The 22251-nt window shown below is 37.9% G+C and overlaps 2 protein-coding genes across 2 annotated transcripts; both read right to left on the bottom strand.

The window, feature by feature from the left end:
• Window positions 1-2823: 2823 nt before the first annotated feature.
• npm3 (nucleophosmin/nucleoplasmin, 3) lies at window positions 2824-5189 on the bottom strand. Its single transcript, XM_055171059.2, has 5 exons — window positions 4939-5189; window positions 4515-4600; window positions 4309-4428; window positions 4006-4099; window positions 2824-3710 (listed from the first exon to the last, which is right to left on the bottom strand). The coding sequence occupies exons 1-5, from the start codon at window positions 5009-5011 to the stop codon at window positions 3601-3603; spliced, it is 483 nt and encodes a 160-aa protein (XP_055027034.2). The 5' UTR covers window positions 5012-5189; the 3' UTR covers window positions 2824-3600.
• Window positions 5190-5610: 421 nt separating this feature from the next.
• Window positions 5611-21073, bottom strand: oga (O-GlcNAcase). Its single transcript, XM_055171058.2, has 16 exons — window positions 20396-21073; window positions 20153-20204; window positions 19968-20065; window positions 19758-19888; window positions 19505-19676; window positions 19316-19414; window positions 18926-19210; window positions 18623-18781; window positions 17889-18514; window positions 17267-17441; window positions 13349-13434; window positions 12326-12430; window positions 9089-9180; window positions 8040-8232; window positions 7792-7951; window positions 5611-7678 (listed from the first exon to the last, which is right to left on the bottom strand). Exons 1-16 carry the CDS (start codon window positions 20553-20555, stop codon window positions 7542-7544), a joined length of 2730 nt encoding a protein of 909 aa, XP_055027033.1. The 5' UTR covers window positions 20556-21073; the 3' UTR covers window positions 5611-7541.
• Window positions 21074-22251: the final 1178 nt, after the last annotated feature.

Genomic DNA, 22251 nt, shown 5'->3' with positions numbered 1-22251 from the left:
ACTGCTTAAGTGTAAGAAATTGTATTCTAATAAAAAGACTAAGAAATAATTATACATGACTAAACTATTGGAAAATGGTGACCTAAGTCTTATATTTGATAATTATGGAAAGTATGAGAGACTTAAATAAAGTTCTAAAACAAGGTGTCTCACTCAGCTATTTCTCGGTCTCTCGTTTTGATCAGATAAACACATCATACGATCCAGTAGACAAAGCAGCCCCACCCTCATAAAACCCACAACCAGAAAAAGGCACACGCCTTTTAAAATGGGCCATTTAATTTAGAAAAAACACAAAATAGAACAAACAAGACATGATTAAAGATCTCCACATTTTTTAGAGGCCATAAACATTGTCTGTCTATACTGCTCTGAACTGACTTCCTGTTTGCAAAAGAAGACCTAAGCTCTGTACTAAAAATGTTTTTTTGGGTGTATGGTCCTACAAAGAATATTTCTGTTGCACAAAAGGTTCTCTACATTTAAAAAACATCCAACAGATTATAAACATTTAAGAAATAAATGGTTCTTTTAAGAAGAAACCCCTTAAAAACCAAATTTATCTTTAAACAGACATCAATGCTTTCAATCGTACGCCCTCATGAATTCAAAGAACCTCTACAGCCACAAGCAGATGCTTAAGCTTGCTAAACCTGTTACAAACACACCTGTCCACAAACCTATCCAAAAAGTGACGGTTGTGCAGAGCTGTGCAATGTGATTTAGCTTTACATTCACCCTTCAGGTAAATATTCATTTTGACAGCTTGGCTTTCATAACGCTGGTTCAAACCAGGTTGTAATTAAATGTACCCTTATGAAAATTAACTATGGTTTTACTACAGTTAAAACAAACAATAAACATGGTTAGTGTAGTAAAACCATGTTTTTGCTAATAGTTATCAACACACCAAAAAATCATGGTTACTTCACTTTTACCACAAAAAAACTGTTAATTTTCATAACGGTACACTGTAAAAACATTCCGTAGAAATTGCAGCTGGGTTGTCGGTAACTTACCGTAGATTTACATTTATGTTTTTTACTGGCAACATTTTGTTCAAAGTTAAATGAACATTGAACATTTGCGGGTCTTTGTCTTTACAGAGTAAAACTAAAAGAGCGGCATCGGGCAGGACATTCTGGGAAACAAAATCTGAAGCAAAAAACAGAAAAAGGTTGACGATGATTTCTGGTTCCCAGAGTGCTTTGCATGAGGCTGTTGTTGTATGGTTTTGTTCTGTAAAGATAAAGACTTGTTAATGTTTAAAATTTGATAAACTTTGAACAAACTCTTGCCAGTAAATAACATAAATTTAAATCTACAGTAAATTACCGGCAACCCAGCTGCAATAACATTGTAATTTCTACGTAATATTTTTACAGTGTAGCATTGTAAAAAGCAGGGGTCTCCAACCTTTTTGTGAACAAGGGCTACCACAATGAATAAAACAATCTGAAGGGCTACTTTTTTTTTTACTTTTTAATTTTATAATTTAAAACAAATAATTTAAAAATATGTAATAAATAAATATGATAATTAAAGCTATTCATGGATTGTGCTTTGACATGCAACTCACAGACTCTATGTGGGCAACCTGGACCCATGTTGGAGACCACTGGTATAAAACATCTAAAGTGAATAAGTCTTTAAAAAAATCATGAAATGGTAAAACAAGCACCATTTTTGTGTTTACATTCCCAGAAAGCAACAGACTCCAGAGCAGATCCGCTTGGGTTGACAGCTATGGTAGGAATTTGAATCCAAACTAGATCAAACCAATATGTAATACTAGTCCAAAATCCTATGTGTTTTATTATATTAAAAATGTGATTTGTATATTAAATATGTGATTTGTGTTTACAGAATAACAGAAAACTGAGTGACAGACAGGATGGTGATAATGTTGGTAGTTCTGTGAGATCAGGGGTCAGAAACATGAACAATTCCAGCTGGCATCAGATTTCACCTTGTCCTTTAACCTGGACAAGCTGGTGAGGAATTAGTCTCGCGTAACCAGACCTTCAGACTGACGGCAGATGGTCTGGACTCCATAGCTGCTCAACAGGCCGTCTGACTGACATATAAAACAACCAATTACAGCTCAGCTTTGTTTCCAGGCAGACCATTAAAACAATCTACATACACACATTCCATAAAAAGTGTAAAATTCATCATATCGACTTCAAAACCTCTTCCAATTTTGTGTGCCTTATGCATCAGATGTTCAGCCAATAGTCCTGGGGCGTGACATCTACTAAAGCTGAGACTAGCAAGGAATCAATACAGTCCACATAATTTTTCACAGCAACTGGATCTGTTACCATCTCATCTTTTAAACTCAGTTTCTTTTAAAACTGACATAAAAATGTATAAAAACAAGTTAAATATGGCACTTCAGTATGTTCAAGATAGTTTTTTTCCTGTGCAACTGTATCTTTCTCTGACCAACATGTCCAAACAATCTAAAAAAAGCTCTAAAACTGCACCAAAAAAAACAAAAAAAAAAACACTGGACAAAGCTGAGTTTTTTTTTCAATCAGCTGCTTTTGAGATCCATGTTAAGAAACTACAAACTAAACTTTAAAGAATTCCCTAACAGAACATATTCACCTCTTTATCACAGATCAGTGTAACTGTTCTTTATGTATTATTACAACAGCATCATCATCATCAGATGTTTTTTTAATGTTATTTTCAAGTTTATTAACTTTCGTTGTTGTCATCAACTGAGCCATTACACACACACACACACACACACACACTAATCCAAAACAACAACAACAACAACAACAAAAAAAACAACAACAAGACCAGCACTGATCATGTTTTGAATAAGCTTATAACATTTATTACTATATACAATATTGTGCTTTATTTAACAAACATTTAAAAGTAAGTCTGGAAAAAAACACAAATTGGCATAAATTCTACTAAAACAAATTTTATTTACAGAATTCGTAAATAAATCTGTAAAAATACAAAACTGGCAACCATGGCATTCCTTCATGACTGATCTGAACATCACACTTTACCAGTGCTAAAAAACAGACATACATTTAAAATCTAAAAATTAAGTTTAAAAAAAGATTACATACTGTGTAATAAAATGAAAAACTCCAGAGAACAGTGCTGGTGGTTTCCAAAAAGGCAGCTGCAGATTGAAATTGCAGCTTTTTTCAGATGAAATCAAGGCTTTTCACTGTCCACTGCTTGTTATATAGTAGACTTTTCATATTAATATCATTACACTCTGTAGTAATTACATTTATAAGTACATCTGAAAGCCACATAGGGGAAAATGGCTCAGTAATGGGACTGAATTTTATTCCCAGGTCACCACTAAGTCAAAGCTGTTGGCAGTCCAGATCACTTGACGGTGCAACAACCAATCCCTTAATCCAGAGTGTTGTAACACAGCATTGAACTAAATAAAAACATTTTAAACGTGAAGGCTTTTACCTTTCTGTTTAACATCTGACAGGACAAAAGTCCAAACGTTTGCCTCCCTCCGTCATTTCATAGAGGAAAATTGAATCTAATATTGTAGAAAACGTACAAAGGTTTGATGTAAACATCACAAATTGATCTTATGTGAGATTAAAGCTTCTGCTTTTTCTTGGCTGGTTTGACTGAGGGCAGTTCTTCAATATCATCATCATCATCATCCTCCTCCTCATCTGACATTTCAGACTCTTCATTCTCTGTGGCTAAAGTGGGAGAAAAATAAAAAAACATTCAGAATATAAGACAAAAAAATAATACATTTATGCATTTGGCAGATGCTTTTATACAAAACAACTTTCTGTGCAAAGTCCTGAAGTATACATTTTATCAGTATGTTATCAGTACAGGAATCAAACCCATGAACTTTGCTCTGCTAATGTAATGCTATACCAATTGAGCTTCAAGAAACAGCTTTGCAGGTTTAGTCGGTTGAAATGCACTCTTGTGCTATAAAGAACAGCTTTAAGTGGGGATGGGATACAGCATTTTATCCCTTACCGACTAAATGCAGCCCACTGATAGTCACTGGTCCAGATCCAGATTTCAGGCGTAGTGTTACAGGAGCCATCAACTCAAACTCCCCCAGGCTCACCTGAGTAGAAACAGGTTTTAACAAATAATTTAAAACATTCTGTATCTAAAATATACAACAGTAAAGTGTAAAAAAACTAACACACACATAATAGTTGTGGCCAACTTTATGCAGCACTGCACAGACCGAACGCCGTATGACGTCAGTTTGCGCAGCGCCGCATTAATAAGTCAAACACACGAAATCACGTAAACATTCGTTAACTTTACCATGGGTAAACATGAAATGTGAAGATTTGCTACAGGCACAGATATTTTCTTTCCTTGGTGATTCATTGCGGTCACTTCCACCACGTTATTCTCCTCTTTGGCACCATCACCCAAACAAATCTGATGGTTTGAGAAAGGTGTAACTAAGTTATTGTCATGTGGTCAGGCATACACTTAAAAAAAACATACAAAAATGTTGTACGAACCGTTCTCAGCTCGAGAAAATGTTCCACATCATCATCTTCATCTGCCTGAAATGTGTAAAAGGGAACTTCGGATGACAGCTGACAACCTACAGAATTACAAAGTCACAGTATTACGACTTTAAAGGCTTTTAATGCACCCAAGGTATATAGTTATTTTTTATATCAGCACGTGTGTTAGTGAATCGAACCCCTAACGTTACATTAGCGTTGCTAACGCAATGTCCTATAACAACCGTGCTAGATGATCAATGTAACTGTTTCAAATTTAAGACACATATTTGATTTATAATCTATATAAACTTTTTTTTAAATTGTAAGAGGGAAAAAAAAATCACAAAAAATCACGAAACAATTGTAGATGATCAGTCCCACGTGTGTTGTGACCAAATTGAAAGAAACACATGATTTAGAGAATTGAGCTTACTGAACATAAAGCTTTCCAATCGCGAGCGCGAGTCAACCTCACAGTCTGATGCTTCGTCCTCCATAAACGACATAATTGTTCAAACGAGAGTAATTTTTAAAATATCAGACACTAGAATAATCAACGCACGTCGCGCTTTCAAAACACACGCGACGAGTACGCTAAAAGCGTCGCAGGGCTTGACGTCATCAGCACGCTACGTTCCAGGCAACTCGGTTGCTGCTCGGATGTAGGATATTTCCCACCACCACAACCCTGAAATGCCTAGAACTGCGCTCTTTAAATGTTATTAAACACTTTAAGGGGCGGTTAACAGGTGTTATGGCTGATCCTAGTCCCAGGCTAAAATGCATGTTTGTGCTGCATTAATATAAAAACATCTTGCACTGACATATCTTAACATATATCAGTAACATTGTTTTTTTTTTAAGGGATGTTTGCAAAAAAGAAATTTCCTAATATATCCTGGATTAAAACAAAACTCTGCCCGGTAAAGTGCCCATAAATGTTTTTATGTTACTTAATTCCGAAGTTTTTGTCGGGTTTGAGGTGGGAAATATCCTACATTCGAGTTGTGTGGAATCTACATCTTTAACTTCCCTGTTTTTTTTTATTTAGTGTAAAGATAAGTGTACTACTAATTTATTAACGATAAAAAAATCCTTTCACTCATTAAGGAGATTTACTTTTTATTTAAGATGCTTTTCATTTAACATTTTAATAACCATCTTAATTACATACAAACCTTACAGAAATGACTATTTTACATATACATAATCATAATTACATCGAAGTACAGAAATGTCTTATCTTTTTAAGTAGATGCATTGTACATAGAAACAAAAGCCCTTTACATGTGACTAACCAAACTGTAATGAGCCAAGCAAGGTATTCTGAAAGCCATAAAAATAAACACTAGCAAATTTAAATAATACAATGTTCCTTGATTGTGAGTGGAAAATAAGGCAAAACATTTCTAGATCCAAACTGCTGGCCCATCACATGCAAAAACTATGTACATTTTTACTTCAACCCTGGCGTTATTTGTTACAGATAGGAATGAGTGTCATTTGTGCTCATCTGGTTATTCAGGGTAAAGCATAACATTAGGAGAATATTATAAAAAAAGTCATGTCAAAAGCATCAACATGGAAATTCTTATGGGTCATACATTTGGGTAAATAATTCTGGGACACAATTGGTTGCTTGCTAGAGAACTGAATTTCAGAGAAACCCAAGTGTAAATGTGACACTTATAAATATGAACAAAAAGGCAGACAGTGAATAAGAACAGGCATATTTGGGATGATCAAGTACTTTAGTATCATTTTGGCTGAAGACAGCATGTAGGACTTTGGCCTTAATATCGGCTATAAATTTCAAAAAGACCTGCTGTCAGAATTATATCTTAATTGATAATGTACTATATTAAACGCCAAATTGTGGGAATGTACCTCTTATTAACATAAAATAAAATACAGGAAAACAACAGGCATTTTTTATATATAAAAAATGTATTGATAGAGAATACACATGCCAAAGGCTTCCACAAAAATATCTCTTGCCGTCTTAATGAACATTATGGTTTAACTTTATTCACTTTCTGCCCATTTGGGTGTTTGTCTTGCCAATAGGCTTTATGCCCAGCTGCACCACCTCCCGAACTTCAGCCAGCTCCCCGCCTCCCGCCCGCCACCACCGGACAAACTGACCAATCCAGGTGTGCCCGACCTCGGTAGTCACAACAACAATAATCAGACACACCTGGACCAATCAGCCCGTCCAACAATGGCAGACAGGAAACAAGGAGCCGGCCGAAGAAGCCCAGGAAGCAGTGCAGCTGGGCACAAAGCCCATTATATCTTTAAGAATAACTGAGCAACATCCCATGTCTTAAAGAATATCTTTAGACTTCAGTATTTTCCAAATGACCTCACTCATATATTTTGCACCTGGAAAAATGCAGGATTTATTACACTGTCTTGAAAAGCAATAACACAAACCGTGGCTGTTATGAAGTCAACTCCTAGATTATTGCTGGAACACTGTAAAGCATTGAAATGAACCGTTAAAAAAATTAGCAAAGTGAGAAAGTCTCTTATCAATGGTGAGTTTTAGTCTGAAAATTTTATACATGTCAACTTAAACATGCACATATGCTGAACAAAAACTGCAAGCCAACCACATCTAAGAGACTTTGTAAACTCAATGGCACTTGGCCAACTCAAGCCGTCTGCCCACTGGAGAAAAAAGGCTTCACTACTAAGTAACTCATGCATCCTGAATTACTCTTGCAGGCTCAAAACTCAAATTCTTTAACCCTTTCTCAAACCCCACAAATGTGTACACACACACTCGCTCGCAAACTCTCCTAAACACATCATCACTGTCTGGCAAAGAACAATATGAACAGCACCTACAATTATAAAAGTGCATTAAGCCTAATAAGATGAAATGAGCTACCATTACAGAGTTGCTATTACAAACATGTGATTGTTTTATGAACAGGTAGCAAGATGTTCTCTGGGCCTTAAACGTGGACCAAAGCTTTGTGCACTTTTTAGGAGGCTCCCTGTATGATGAATCTATGACTTCACTCAGATTCACAAACTCCTCCCCATTATAATAATGTCTTTTGGGAATCCCTCCATTTTGGCTACTTCAAAGCAGCCAAGTTTGCTATAAAAGTCCAACATTCTTTTATCCATCTGTCGGACCTCACAGAAAGCACCATGTGAGCCTGAAAATCAAAAGAAAAGAGGAAAATGAAATACATTAACTTGAAAACATCTACATTTACAATTAAATAATCAGATTTAATCACTTAGATGTACACACGCAAACTCTACATACCATTGGCTTTAAGCGATGACAGAAGACAACCCATCATACTCTTGGCAACACTGGGGTCGGTAACCTTTGCATGGATGTCCACTTTAATAAGGGATGGGAAGTTACTAAGGAATGATTCTGGCAAAACATCCTCCTCCTCATGGAAGCTTAGCATCATTTTCTATTAAACAATTACATCACCATTAACCAAACAACATTAAGGATGGATTTACCATGTAAGATATGGCATGGGTGGAGTTGGGTCTAACCTCAGCCTCTGACAGGTCCTTCTCTGTGTCTGGCTTGTTGTATTTTTCCTGCATGAACGGTATCCAGCTCATTTTGCATTTCTTCACGAAAGGTGTGACATCCACAGTTCCCATAGCATAGCCACAAATACCTTCGTCATCTTCGAGCACAAAGCCATAGTCTGGACTAAGACTCAGAAAACCTCCCACTAACCTGTAATGAGAATACATCAAAGGTCATGCCTAAATGTCTTAGAGGATGTTATTGGTCATGCCTTTGTATTGGGGTTCAAAGCATGAGTTCTCACACTGAAAGTCTCAGATTTAAATACCCCATGATAAATAAAACAAAGGGTTTAAAGGGACACTGCACTTTTTTTTGAAAATGGGCTCATTTTGCAGCTCCCCTAGAGCTAAACAACTGAGTTTCACCGCTCTGGAATCCATTCAGCCGACCTCCGGGTCTGGCGCCACCACTTTTAGCATAGCTTAGCATAATGGATTGAATCTGATTAGACCATTAGCATCGCACACAAAAATTACCAAAGAGTTTCTATATTTTTCCTATTTAATACTTGACTCTTCTGTCTGTTGTCTACTAAGACCAACGACAAATTAAGTTTCGATTTTCTAGGTCGATATTGTGCCTGCTGCACCCATGGTACGGCAGCAAAGTCCTTGATTATTACGCCAGAATGAGAGTATAGTTCCTAGCCATATCTGCCTAAAAAATAGCAACTTTTAATTTTTCGTTGGTCTTAGTACACAATGTAACTACAGAAGAGTCAAGTTTTAAATAGGTAAAATATCGAAACTCTTTGGTTATTTTTTAGTGCAATGCTGGTGGTCTGGTCGGATTCAGTGGATTGTGCTGGGCTATGCTGGAAGTGCTAGTGCCAGACCCGGAGATCGGCTGAATGGATTCCAAAACGGTAAACTTCAATTGTTTAACTCTATGAAAGCTGGAAAATGAGCTTATTTTCAAAAAAAGTTAATGTCCCTTTAAGGGCTTTCTTAATTAACATTCTTAATGCAATAACAGTAATCGTAGTTAGATGCTGAAATCACACCTGTCTCCAATAAGGTCTGGTGAGTCATCTGAGAAAAGAATGCCCTCACAGCTTTCAGTGTACATCTCCTTGCAGATCTTATAGACAGAAGACTGAAAGGAGACAGAGAGCGAGAGAGGCAATGTGTGAAGCCATTCTCGTTTCATAGTACAATTCCTCTAAGAACTAACAGGTGGACCAGTCTGCTGTATCAGCAGAATAGTTCAGATTATTCTGCAAATAAACCTTAAAGCAAAGCTTAAACTGGGACACATCTGCTGGGAATACAAGCAGCCAACAGCAACATTTTATTTACATATACAATATCTACCCATTTATTCTACAGTTTCCACAGCTTGACTCAAGGTGCACTCATAAGGAGACCCTAAAAACATTTTGGGAGAGGGATGAGGACTGGAATTGAGATTTAGTCAGCAGGGTTCCCACAACTTAGTTAACTTCAAATTCAAGGACCTTTCAAGGACTTTCCAGGTCCAATACCCTCAAATTCAAGGACTAAATGTAGGGACACATTTCAAGTGAGAGCAAGGTTACATTGTGTTACCATTAAAGATACATTGTTACAGTTCCATTTCGAGGGAACTGCGGTGACACTTTGGGGACGCCTCCAGTAGGGATGGGCATTCGATTAAGTTTTCTTTGTCGATCGTCGGGAGAATTAACGATCGACTATCGATTAATCATTAATATTTTTATAATAAAATTTGTTATTTAACTTTTATACTTAAAAAATGCAATGAATACAAATATACAGCGTGTTTTTCCTCAATGAGACCTTTATTACAAGATCAACTTGTGGCAGATACAGTTAAACTATGTTTCAAACATATATGTGCGTGCATGTGCGGTGCTCTAAAGCAGCGGAACCTGCAGCTGCGAGCCAGCGTTCTTAAACGGAGACCTCATTAGTTCCAAAATAAATAAAAAAACAGATTCATGTTTAACATTAAATTAAACAAAAAACATAATACTTAGATCTGAAAGCTTTTGTCAAAATGTAACTCAAAATTATTCAAGCCAGAAGAAAGTGCAAGATATTAGCCTTCCTAACATTAGGCTATAACAAATTAGGCTACTTAAGCCTCGTGAAAAATAACTAACTTTAGTAACTCGCATAAAACTTCTGCACCTGTCTACTGATTTTTTTTGAGAAATAAAAGCATGTTTTGGGGTCAGACGCGACCGCAACCCATGGTGACTGTCAGTCCAGCCACCGCCGAAAACAGCCGCTCTGAGGAGACTGACTGGGATGCACAGGTACCTCAGCGCTAACTTGGCTTATTCCGCATATGTGTGAAACAGCGTGCGTTTTGTGATCCCCATTCACCATTGTTTAATTATACTAACATAGTCTTTTAGTTTTTATTTGTTGTAAAACAACAGTAGACACAAATTTACTATAGTCTCCAACTCCACAATATACCATAACCATGGTATTTGTAGTAAAATTGCGGAAATGCAAATCGTTTTTAAACTGCAAAAAAAAAAAACATTTTCACAATGATAAAATCATGGCTAATTTTCCTAAGGTAGTAATTACAAAATTATATATGTTTGAAAGACGGAGATGCGCACCTGTCAATCTATTACATAACAGAGCGAGACCAGAGACAAACGTGCTCATAAACGGGAGTAATATGGAATAATGTGTGCATCTTTGAATAACTGTATACATTTCTTTTAAATATATTTTTGTCATATAAAGTTTTGAGACATGGCCTAACAATGCTTTTTTCACTTTTATTGCTCATTTAGACTTATTGTGCGCGTAACAGCGGTTTTGACGTATTTACCTCAGAGATTATTTTAGCAATATTGCTTTTTTCCGGTAATAATAATACAATTTATATTTCAATCCTGTTTCATTGTCTGTTTATTCATTTCATTATGCTGTTATGTTAATGTGAGGATATTTATTTGCCATATGAAACGTGCCGTTATATGAATACTTTTGTATAATATTCAAATTATATGCGGAATAATGTGTGCATCTTTGAATAACTGTAGGAATACAGTTGCTTATTTTTTTCATAAAGTTTTGAGAAATAATAATATTGTGAGAATTAATTTCCATATCAGACGCTTTCTGTCGTTGAATACTCTCGTTTATTATTTGGAAATCATATACATTACATAGTAGGAAATATATAATGTGGAAGGTTAGACTTGCAAAGTTACTCTGCTTATTTTTATTTATGATATATGTGGAGATAAATAAAGCATTGCAAAACTGCTGATTTGATCCATTCAGATCCTGACCACCAGGCTAGAGATTTTAAACATCCTTAATCCACACTTACTAGTCTGTCAAATAATATCTAAAATATTTTGTTTTGTGAGAAAAAAAATGATGCTTTGTTCTATTGTTTATGCGGAAAAGTGTTCACAGAAAGTGTCAATCACATGAAGTTTTATATGCAGAATAAGCGGTCAGCAGCGCACTGCAACGGGTGCTTGACGGATTCGCTGCACACATACGCAAACGCACTGCATACTGAGTATTTGTGAAACAGGAATTAGATTAAAAAAAATGCATTAGATTAATTGATAACAAATCAACGTGATCGACGAAATTCTTAACAATCAATTATCGATCGTCGATTAATTATGCCCATCCCTAGCCTCCAGTGGTAAGTGCAAATGTGTATATCAATTTCAACCAATGGTGAGGCTTAACGACAAAGACAGGGTGACGCGGGAGCAGGAAGTATATCGCTATCTGAAATATTGCCAAAGATGGCGTTACAGGGATGAAAGAATGTATGGCCAGGGAGACGCAGCGTCTCGTTCCCTTTTCATGGAACAACAGTTACATATAGTACGTAACCCGAGACGTTTTCATGTGTCAAACACAACTATGCAAAAAAGCATTATGGTATAAATCAACATTCGCATACAGAAGATATAAGCATTTAAAGCAAACAGTTGAGGACGTGTGCTTAAAAAGTCTAGAATTTTTATGATATTATCCTACACTACACAGGGAATATATGGATTTTTTCCAAAAAACTTCTTGCATAAAATAGATTCAAGCACTTTCAATGACCTGTATCTATGTATGTATATTTTCAATAACTTTTCCCCCCAGATTCACAAACTTTCAAGGACCCGTGGGAACCCTGACACTGGCTTTATTAAACCTAAATTCCTTATTAACCAAATGAAGACCTGGTTCTTATCAACTAACAAAGGTGAGATTGTATGCACAAAAATGATAAAAGTACATGCAAAGCCTACCTCATCCTTAGGAAAGTAAGGCCTTATGGAATAGATTTTTGAAGTTGGCATTGATGGTGGTGGCTGGTAGAAAAGATCATTTGCCCCTTCAATTGGCAACAGTCTCTGTGGAGACCAAAGCAAAAGTGTAAGATAGTTTAGTACATTTCTACATTAGACCTTGTGTGTGAACTGCTACTGAAACTTCAGCACTTCAGAGTTTACCTGCTCCAGCTGCACAAACACTCGCCTAACACCGGCATGAAAATCAATGCTATCACAAATAAATGTGCTACTCTGATCGGTCGGTCAGTGTGCAGCAAGAACATGTAAACAGCATCATTAACAAGTATGTGCTTTTTTACGTGTGCCTCTTTTTTCCCGAGAAAAACCAAAATGAAATTCAAGTGCGCAGGCTTGGTCTGAGAAAGGCTTTGCTGGATAAAGGAGATGCTCCTTTCCCGCTCGTTTTTTCGCTGCGCGAGAACATCCTGTTGAGAAAAAGAATGAGGCTGGCGCGCAGAACAAAACTCCATGACCAAATACTTCTAGTACAAAACATCACATTTATTTGTTTCATGACAGACCTTTCAAAAAGTCAGAATATGAGAATAGTTAAGAATTTAAGGATCAGACTGATAAGGAATCATTTGTTCGTGGAGCTTTAAGTAGGCAGGCTCGCATGCGCTGTGTTGCAGGCGCAGACAAAAGCGAGGATAAATGTCCTGCAAAGAAACCAGATGTCATAAAATAAAAAACTAGCCATGTTGCGCTGTCGCATGCGCAAGGGGAAAAGCAGCATCTCATTTGGGCAGTTGCTGAAAGAAATTTATACTGGGTTAGAACACACCACCATCCCAACCAGTGGATCTGATCTTTTGTAGCCTTTTGAACCCATTTCAATATTAAGTGGCCGAACACCCATACACACAACTGCTCTCACAGCTCACCTTAAACAGACCAACCCGTTGCATTTTGCAGCCTTACCGACATGTCATACCAAACGAAAAGAAATCTTGTAACATTCTGCTGGTAATTCAATACCTGGAACTCTCCTGCTAGACCGCCCCTAAAGGCCCAGGGCTCTTGGTCGCCACTTAAGAACTGTGTTGATGACTGACTACGACACCCTGTTGAGATCAGATCCAAGCGGAAAACATGTGAGGGGCTTTCTGGCATAATGAGGGGGAAGGGGTATAAGGTACAGGTGTCTTATCCAAATGACTCCATTGAAAACAAACGCAGATACTACAATACTACACCGCGACGTTAACAATAGCGATAAACCTTCGGCCTAGGGCTCTGTCAGCCTAAGCTTACGTTCACAGAGGGCTTACACTGACAGCAATGCCTGATTTGGGCAAATAACTTGGTCCGCAAATGTAGCATTTATAATTAAGTGGGGCTGGGTTAAGGTGCTACACTGTATCTTAATGCTGTCTGATAAAGGTGTTTGGGGATTTTCTTGGTTGTGCTCTGGTACCAAATACGCTTCAGCTGTGTAAGCCCTCTGAATGCTAAACCTTGTCTGAAGTCACATTTAGACCTATCTGCCTTGTCACATGACTAACATGAGCTTCTTTCATCAGCCACTGTAAACGCATAATAAAAGTAAGCACCGTTCGAATCCCAAAAGAGCCACCCCTTATTTTCATACGTGCCGTCTGAATCATTCCGGTCACGGCACCTGTTTGCTCCTGCAGTAGATATCCAGGATAAAACTGGGTGCTTTATCTTGCCACCCGGCAGACGGGTGATTTATATTGCAATGGAAGAATCCATTAATTCTAGATACTGTAGCCGTTCCAACGTGAGAAGATGAAATCTCCGTGTCATGTAACAAGACAAATGCGGCGCAGGTACAGGAGTCAAACTTCTCCTGTTTTCACTCAAATTGATCATACCTATCACACATCCTGTGTCGAACTGGCAAGACACACATCACGCGCACCATCTGAGAGGAATTTGACCACTTTCTTCCCTTCATTTTGCATGTACAAAATTATTAATATTATTGACGACTTGCTCATTGAAGAAGTTTGGTGTGCTATAGAGGGAGTGTCTAGATTTTCCCCTAAGATGGTGCGGTAAAGCTGGTCTGAGCCACTTCGATTGGGCCTACTGATAGAAACAAAAACCATGTTAGAGCTGGCAGAGAAAGAATTGGGGGGTTAAAGGCCTAACGCTTGAGCTATCGCTGCGCAAATGTGACTTCATCCAAATAAAACCTTCCTTTACCGAGACGTTGAAAGAAAAACTATAATGCACATTTACAAAACCCCGAAAAGAAACACGATTACAGCAGCACTGTGCATACATCGGGCACTGTCCATCCGATAGCAGTAGATACTTGTGCTGAGGATTCTTCCATCTGTACATAATGAACGGAAAAACAATAGAAGAGCTCATTAGTAATTGATCTCAGCACAACAGCAGTGAGGCGCTGACTGAATGCTATCTGCACCGCTTCGGATGGGTTAGCTTAAAATTTACCATGTTCTGAACTCTCGGAGAAGCATATAAGGCAAGAGTCCACACAAAAAAAGGATCATTTTGGTGCATATTTTATAAAAGTTGCACTTAAATGTGAGGGGGATCTGTTTAGATGAGCAATTGCTCCAAAAATGATTCCAGCTATAAAGTGCACACTGAATAGTGCAGAATATGATTTCTCCCCTCCAAACTAATACTTAGTACTATGCCAGTTTTGGTTGCTGCCTGCTGTGTTGCTTTGTTTTCAAGCTGGACAGAAACCTGTGAATGAAATGTGGTTACCAAGGTAACCCAGGCCATGCTGGTGCTATAATTACTCAACCAACTTCCAACAAAAACCTCATTTATAGCAGAATCCATTACTCTAACTGAAATGCAGCTCATAGGTCATACAGATAACAAACAAGAGTGACAATAAAATCAGAACTAGTGAGCGAAGCAATCGTCAAAATATATGAGCCACATAATGACAGAGTTGCTTCTCGGATTGCACAAAAGAATTGAATTCATGAGAACTTTACATAACTACCTGGCAGATCGTATTACTTTAGCTAGATATTTAGTTCAGTTAGAGTAAAGCATACGCTGAGGTTTTTGTGGAGAACAATTTCTAACATTGTAAGCAGACAAAGTCTTATTTTATTCAATTTTAGTTTTTTCTGTTTATGATGCACCAGAATAGCCTTACATAGCCGCTTTGCTTTCCAAGCTCGCATGCGCAGAGCGCTAGGGGTCTATTTTCCATCTTGATCACACCCTTGATCTAAAGAGATGGCAACAGATGTTGCCAGGTTAAGTCACAATGATACTGAACACACAGCAAGCAGCAGGACCCAACTCTGACCACAGCCATTCAAATACAATTCAGTCTATCATCTAGTGTGGATTGAAAGACAGGGATTGGCTAGCAATGAGGAAAGCATTCAGTCAGTAGAGGAAAACAATATTTACACAAAGAAAATGAAGTAAAGTGAGTGTAAGCTAGACTTCACCCAAGAAATTTAAGTGCTGCATGTGGAGCCGGTCATACCGTGAGCGAAAACTGAGGTGATAAGAATTCGCTAATTTACGCTCTTGCGTCTAAAAATATGCATTGCCACCTGTTTTGAGCACCTGAAATCTCACAGATGTCACTGAGAATCAGGAAGAGCGGATGCAGACGCTTTACAAACGAATGTTACGAAAAGCGGTGGTTTTCTGTGGAATTTATTGAAGGTGCTCCGATCATTTACGGCAGATGAACAATAAAAAGAAATTTGATCGGCTGATCATAACAGCCAATTTTATGACGCAAAACTTGCAGTTAAGCTAGATTTGTTCAATGTCATGCAGCTCTGAAAAGACAGAAAAGTACACAGCTGCATTTCTTGACATACCAGGAGATGTGAATTTGCAGTGGGTTTGGTTTGTTAGTCCTGCACTGTGAAGTGGCAGAAGCTTTATTTGTTAAGCTATAAGCCGGTCCCAATTTACTTTTGGCCAATATTGTCCATACACGATACACAATAGTATGGGGCGCAGGGCAATAGTTTATTTTTTAATTCATTCTAGATTATTTATTTTATACTCATTTATTTTTTACTTGTAATGCATGCAGCTCATACTGTTTGAATACAAGCTTTCTCAAGTGAGAAGTTCGAGCCGGGCGCAATACATCCTTACCAGCTCTTTCACGCAATGTGCCTTGGTGTTGCAAGTGGGAATGTTAATGTGAAACTATAATGATTATAATAATAGCATAATCATTAAAAACATTCATTGACAAACAACCCAGCTATAGTCATGAAGGCTATTGCAATCAGAATATGTCTGACTATCGTCGATAGACGCATTTGTATGGCTTTAAAGAGGACATTTCACAAGACTTTAGGGTGTCACAAATAATGATACAAACTTTGGTGTCCCCAGAGTATGTTTTTGAAGTTCTAGCTCAAAATATCATATAGATAATAATTTATTATAGCATGTTGAAATTGCCACTTTGTAGGTGTGAGCAAAAATGTGCCTTTTAAATGCATTATGTGCTGATCTCTGCACTAAATGGCAGTGCCGTGGTTGGACAGTGCAGATTAAGGGGCGATATTATCTCCTTCTGACATCACAAGGGGAGCCAAATTTCAATGAGCTATTTTTTCACACACTCACAGAAAACGGTTTACCAAAACTAAGTTACTGGGTTGATCTTTTTCACATTTTCTAGGTTAATAGAAGCAATGGGGACCCAATTATAGCACTTAAACAAAAGTCAGATTTTCATGATATGTCCACTTTAAATAGACCATGTGATCTGTAAACGGTATCGGGTGATACTGCTACCAGTAATCGTCCCCCAAAATCCTGATCGGAGCACCCTTAGATTTTCTTGCACATACTTTGGGATTCTATTGAATGTCATTGAGTGATGTATTTCATGGGCTCAGTGCGGTTAAAAAGCCTTGAGCAACAACAAAGAGATGACGCCATACATACCTAACCACTGAACAAATGATTTCACCATTGAGATGATACTCTTGATATCCCAGATATAGGGATACAGGTCATAGAGAATGGTCCTGTTGGCTGAGTTGGAGAGTTTGGTAAACATATGGATGACCGAGCAGCACATCTCCTCAAAGTTTTCTGCTCTGGAGTGCCATTCAGCTACCTGAGAAAACAATTGGGAACAATATTCAGTACCACACTATTCAATGCAACCTTTTTAACTAACAAAGGCTCTTCCTTGTTCCTATCATAAAGGCTCCACCATGTGGTGTAAATAATGATTGCATTTCCACCATTTTGTTTGACTGAAGACTAGTGAACAAAAAGAACGAATTAAAAAAGCTAAAAATGTTATCATTTCATGACTCTAGTTTTTATAACAATAATTATAGTTTAATACTCTATAATTTTGTCTCTGGGAGTTGGATACAACTGCAACATTTATAAAATGTTTCCATATGTGCTCATTTTTAGGACTATTTTCTGTGTGTGTTTTTGAACATACAGAAATTTGTGGAAAGTTGGCTAAACAATCTGCGACACGCATAAGTAACTTTATGTCCATGGTTTCATTTGCAATATGACATCAGCGAATTGACATATATCTCACCTTCTCTGGATCCTTTCCTTTGGAGTTAACACTGACAAGATTGCTATTGGCTCTCAACCAGTTAAACTCTTTCAGCATTTGTACTGATTTCGGACCGTGTTCATACGGCAGATAAAAAAGCTCAGCCAGGAGGGTCAGATCCTCCAGAGTAAGTGCCTCAGCAGTGAAGAGTGGTTTCTCATTGGGACCTGGAACAAACACTTCCTTGTTGAGCTGATCATCAGTCTGCATCGGTGCGATGTCACTGCCTGAATCCTCCTGAATCGACATCTCTGGAGACTTGGACTCTGCCAGGCTCTCTTTGTCCGTGTCCATAGGTTTGAGATCTTCGGTCATCTTTGCCTTGACGATTTCCGTGAGGATCTCATTGACATTTTTAACGTCCTCTACCTCATCGTGTTTCTCCACCACCATCTCCATAGGTTCTTCATCCAGCTCCTTCTTCTCCACCTCCACCTCCTCTTCTTTGCCGAGCACGTGGGGTTCGTCACTAAGAGGCACGGCTGGGCTCATGATTGGTTGTTGGAAGACTGTGGTCACTGTAGTGGAAGAGCTCAGACTGGACGCATTAAGCGGAGGAACATTCATAGACGTGCTATTAGCTCCACTGTGAGGTACTTGTCGACCTGCAAAGGAGAAGAGAAAGATTCATTCATTGACACTAAAAGCAGAAAAAACATGATCATCACACAAGTGGCATTTAATTGAATAGAGTCACATAAAGAAAAGCTTACTGTTATACTGATGAGGCACTCCAAATTCATTCAGCCATTCAGAAAGTGCCAGCTTGAGCGCGATCTGTGGGCTATAGAGGATGTCGGTTTCTAGCTCCTCATCACTGCCTTCATTTTCTAGCTTTATCTGAATGGACACAGTGCTGTCTTCACTGTCCGCTACGAAGAAACATTTAAAGACAAGATTTAATCAATAATGAATTATACGTTATAGTTAATCATTATGAAAGAGAATGAGGTCTTCTTGTGCTATGATACATATAACAGACAAACAAAATGATGTTTCGATCAAGACATACTTACTCATGACAACATCTTTTCGCACCCCATTCATATTAGACTTGTACCATGTGGCTAACGTATGAATGGCAACAAAATTGGACTCAAATTCACAGTTGGGGTTGGTGAGGACTCCCTTAAGCCGGGGTATGAGTTCTGTGGATCTCCCTTTATAAGGCCCCAAGAAAAGTCGCTTCTGATCATAGTCATTGGCGTGAATATTGTCCCAAATAACAGGAGCTCTCCTCAGAATCTTTGTGACTTCTTCAATAGATTCAACAGTTATGTCTTTAGAAACTACTTTGGGACCTGTCAAAAAAGATGGTATATTAAAATCCGATATATATATATATATATATATATGCCATGTTTATCCCTATTTTTCGGATATATATATATATAAAAACAACCTACCTGTCCATAGCACATCAACTCTAGGAAGCAGCTTTTCACCAACTGTACGCAGGTAAGGCGACTGTGCCACATTCGGATAACAAAATGTTCCACAATATTCTTAGGACAAGATGACAAAAATGTTAAAGTGAGACCTTCATATTAAAAAAATACAGTTGAGTAACAAATTGGTTAGTAAAGGCATCTTACCTGTGGGGCAAAACAAGAATATTTCAGGTTCTCCCAAATACTGAAAGATCTCATTGGTGATGGACACCTGGGCATGTGCAAAAGAGCTAAATACCTCCTTGTCGGCCGGACACATGTTATGATCGATGTCATCAAACAGTAAGGCAAAGGACTTGCACCCAAAATGTGTGACCTGCACAAAAGACAAAGAAATGAGGAACGTGAGCCAGAACAACACAGAAACCAGCATTGTGTTGATCAGGTTGGTTTTTACCTGGTCTAGCTTCCTTTTCAACGTAGACACTTCCTTCTGATTTGAGAACGTAATGTCCAGACCAGGGGAAATGGCATAAATGAACTCGATCCCATGCTCTTTAGCAGCACTTATTAAAGTCGTGAGTTGTTCTTTAAAAGAAATGACAGAAATGAGACTACGAAACAAAGAAAAAAAGATTACATCTATGTGTGCGTGTGTGACTATCACCTGCTTCTTCAACCGAATACATTTCTCTCCAGAACATTCTGTGTTTGTAGTCATCTTTTGGGGCGTACAGATATGTGTTCAATCCCCATTTCTGCTGCCTAAAATAAACATGGTTGATTATCTGAGTTTCTACTTATGAAGACAATACAAGCTGGTACAATACGTATATAAACGTGTTTTAGTACCTCCTGAAGAGCTCTTTTCTTTGTTCCATTGTCCATGGCCGCCCATAGAAGCCTGTTGTGAACAATAAAAGTCAAACAAAAGGTGGCACACGCGTTTCAGTAAACACGCATGCTTTAGTCAGTCAATACGTATCAGATTAGAAATCATGTTGGTAACTAACTGAACTCGATGTCAATTTTATTTTTCGCAAATAACTTACAGTTGGCAACCTGCATGTATTTTATATTAATATGGCAACTCACCTTCTACAACCCCAGTGATGAATTTTCGTTGGCCTGTTCTCTCAAGTCCGATACTGAGCTCGTCCACTGGAACTTGATTATCTGCAACAGCTTCGGTTGGCACTAGATTTGCTTCATTTTCAGGCTGTGACGACTCAATTATTTTGTCTTTCTGAACCATTTTCACGTATGCACGTACCACTGATGTTAAAACTCTCGATTTGGGCGTCGGGTAGAGCTTCTCTCGTGCAGAAAGATTCACACGTTCTGTTAACGTTACAGTGTTAGTAGGCCATCGCGTGGAGAACGGTAACTGTTATTCAATCGTACACATACACTTTGCATTAAACAACATGCAGTTCGTCTTTAATCGAAGCTGCAGTCGTAGGCATGCACTGTTCGAGCTTTCTAGATTATATCAACAACTGTCTGTTAACCATTTACAAAACGAGTATGATTGTTAATGCCGCTAGTCAGCCAAACAATTCGTCGTTGTTTTCTATGAGATGTCGATAAGACACATCGTTCGCTAGAGTTTCATTAACGACCATTAACCGAGCGGCACGATTTGCAAATAATTTTAGATATCACAGCACGATTTTAAATCGATCCTGTCAATGTAACGCAACGTCCATCAACCGTGTTTAATTTTCTTCTTCTTCCTGTTTACACTTACTGCGCAGGCTCAGAAAACTGGTTTGAACCAGTAGCGGACGGTTACCAGTAGCGGACAGTCTGAAAACAAATCCCTACAGATGCTCTTAAAGGGACAGCGATCTCGTCCAGAATGAGAAACGAGTAGTAGAACATCGGTATAGTTAAACTTATTCACGCCGACTACATAAATGTTTTAATTCAGATTTATGTCAATGTAGGCTACTGTATTGTTCTCCACAACACGCTGTTAAAGCATGTTTGTAATTCACGTAACACCGCATGTGCCCCTTCTGCATCTATATGGTCTCTGCGTACGTGTGCACACTTAAAAGTCCCATCACATATGTATAATACAAATTGTAGCACAATTTTCTAATTTTTATGATAAAGACACAGAGCCGGTCTCTATTTATGTATGCCCCATGGAGTAACACTGGTCTTATAAAGAAGACCTTACTAATATTGTGTGACATTTCACCCCGGCATGAATTGTGAATGGTTCATTCCATTGCTTTTAGCACTGCTTTCAACCAACAGAGACCGTATGTCATTAAATAAGTATAAATGTATAATTTTACAGAAGTAGTCCATTGCAATCTTTATTATACGTACAGTTCTAACAGCTCCCAGATTATATACTGAAATCATTTACAAATTCAAAAGAAATAAACATTTTATATTTAAATTAAAGGGAACATATCATGCAAATCTGACTTTTTCCATGTTTAAGTGCTATAATTGGGTCCCAATGCTTCTATCAACCTAGAAAATGTGAAAAAGAACAACCCACCTTAGTTTTAGTAAACAATTTTCTTCAAGCATGTGAAAAAATATGTTATTGACACTTGGCTCTCCTTGTGATGTCAGAAGGGGATACTACCACCTTTTAATCTCACTCTCCAACCACAGCACTGCCATTTAATGCAGATCAGCTCATTTGCATTTAAAAGGACACCCAAAACAGCAAATTTTTGCTCACACCTACAGAGTGGAAATTTCAACATGTTATAATAAATTATCTATATGGTATTTTGAGCTACAACTTCACATATGCACTCTGGGGACACCAAAGATTTATTTGACATCTTAAAAGTTGTGAAATGTCCCCTTTAGAGTTTTTTTTATCATATGGACTAAAATGTCCACAATATGAAAGCCAAAGTTTCAAGTACATAAACATGCATGGTGATCTTACCAGTGTTTACAACCTGACAAGAGAC

The sequence above is a fragment of the Misgurnus anguillicaudatus genome, chromosome 11 (assembly GCF_027580225.2).
Source record: "Misgurnus anguillicaudatus chromosome 11, ASM2758022v2, whole genome shotgun sequence".
Classification (NCBI taxonomy): Eukaryota; Metazoa; Chordata; class Actinopteri; order Cypriniformes; family Cobitidae; genus Misgurnus; species Misgurnus anguillicaudatus.
Note: the sequence above shows the minus strand (reverse complement) of the source record. Positions and strands in the feature narration are given on the sequence as shown.

What these genes read in the sequence shown, in the direction of transcription:
- npm3 (XM_055171059.2), bottom strand. Translation starts at nt 5,011, where the DNA reads ATGTCGTTTATGGAGGACGAAGCATCAGACTGTGAGGTTGACTCGCGC. An exon ending in ATTGGAAAGCTTTATGTTCA is followed by an intron (nt 4,601 to 4,938) that starts GTAAGCTCAATT and finishes GTAATTCTGTAG; the next exon opens with GTTGTCAGCTGTCATCCGAA. An exon ending in ACATTTCATGTTTACCCATG is followed by an intron (nt 4,100 to 4,308) that starts GTAAAGTTAACG and finishes GTTTCTACTCAG; the next exon opens with GTGAGCCTGGGGGAGTTTGA.
- oga (XM_055171058.2), bottom strand. Translation starts at nt 20,555, where the DNA reads ATGGTTCAGAAAGACAAAATAATTGAGTCGTCACAGCCTGAAAATGAA. An exon ending in AGTGCCTCATCAGTATAACA is followed by an intron (nt 18,515 to 18,622) that starts GTAAGCTTTTCT and finishes TCTCCTTTGCAG; the next exon opens with GTCGACAAGTACCTCACAGT. An exon ending in GTCTAGCAGGAGAGTTCCAG is followed by an intron (nt 12,431 to 13,348) that starts GTATTGAATTAC and finishes TGGTCTCCACAG; the next exon opens with AGACTGTTGCCAATTGAAGG.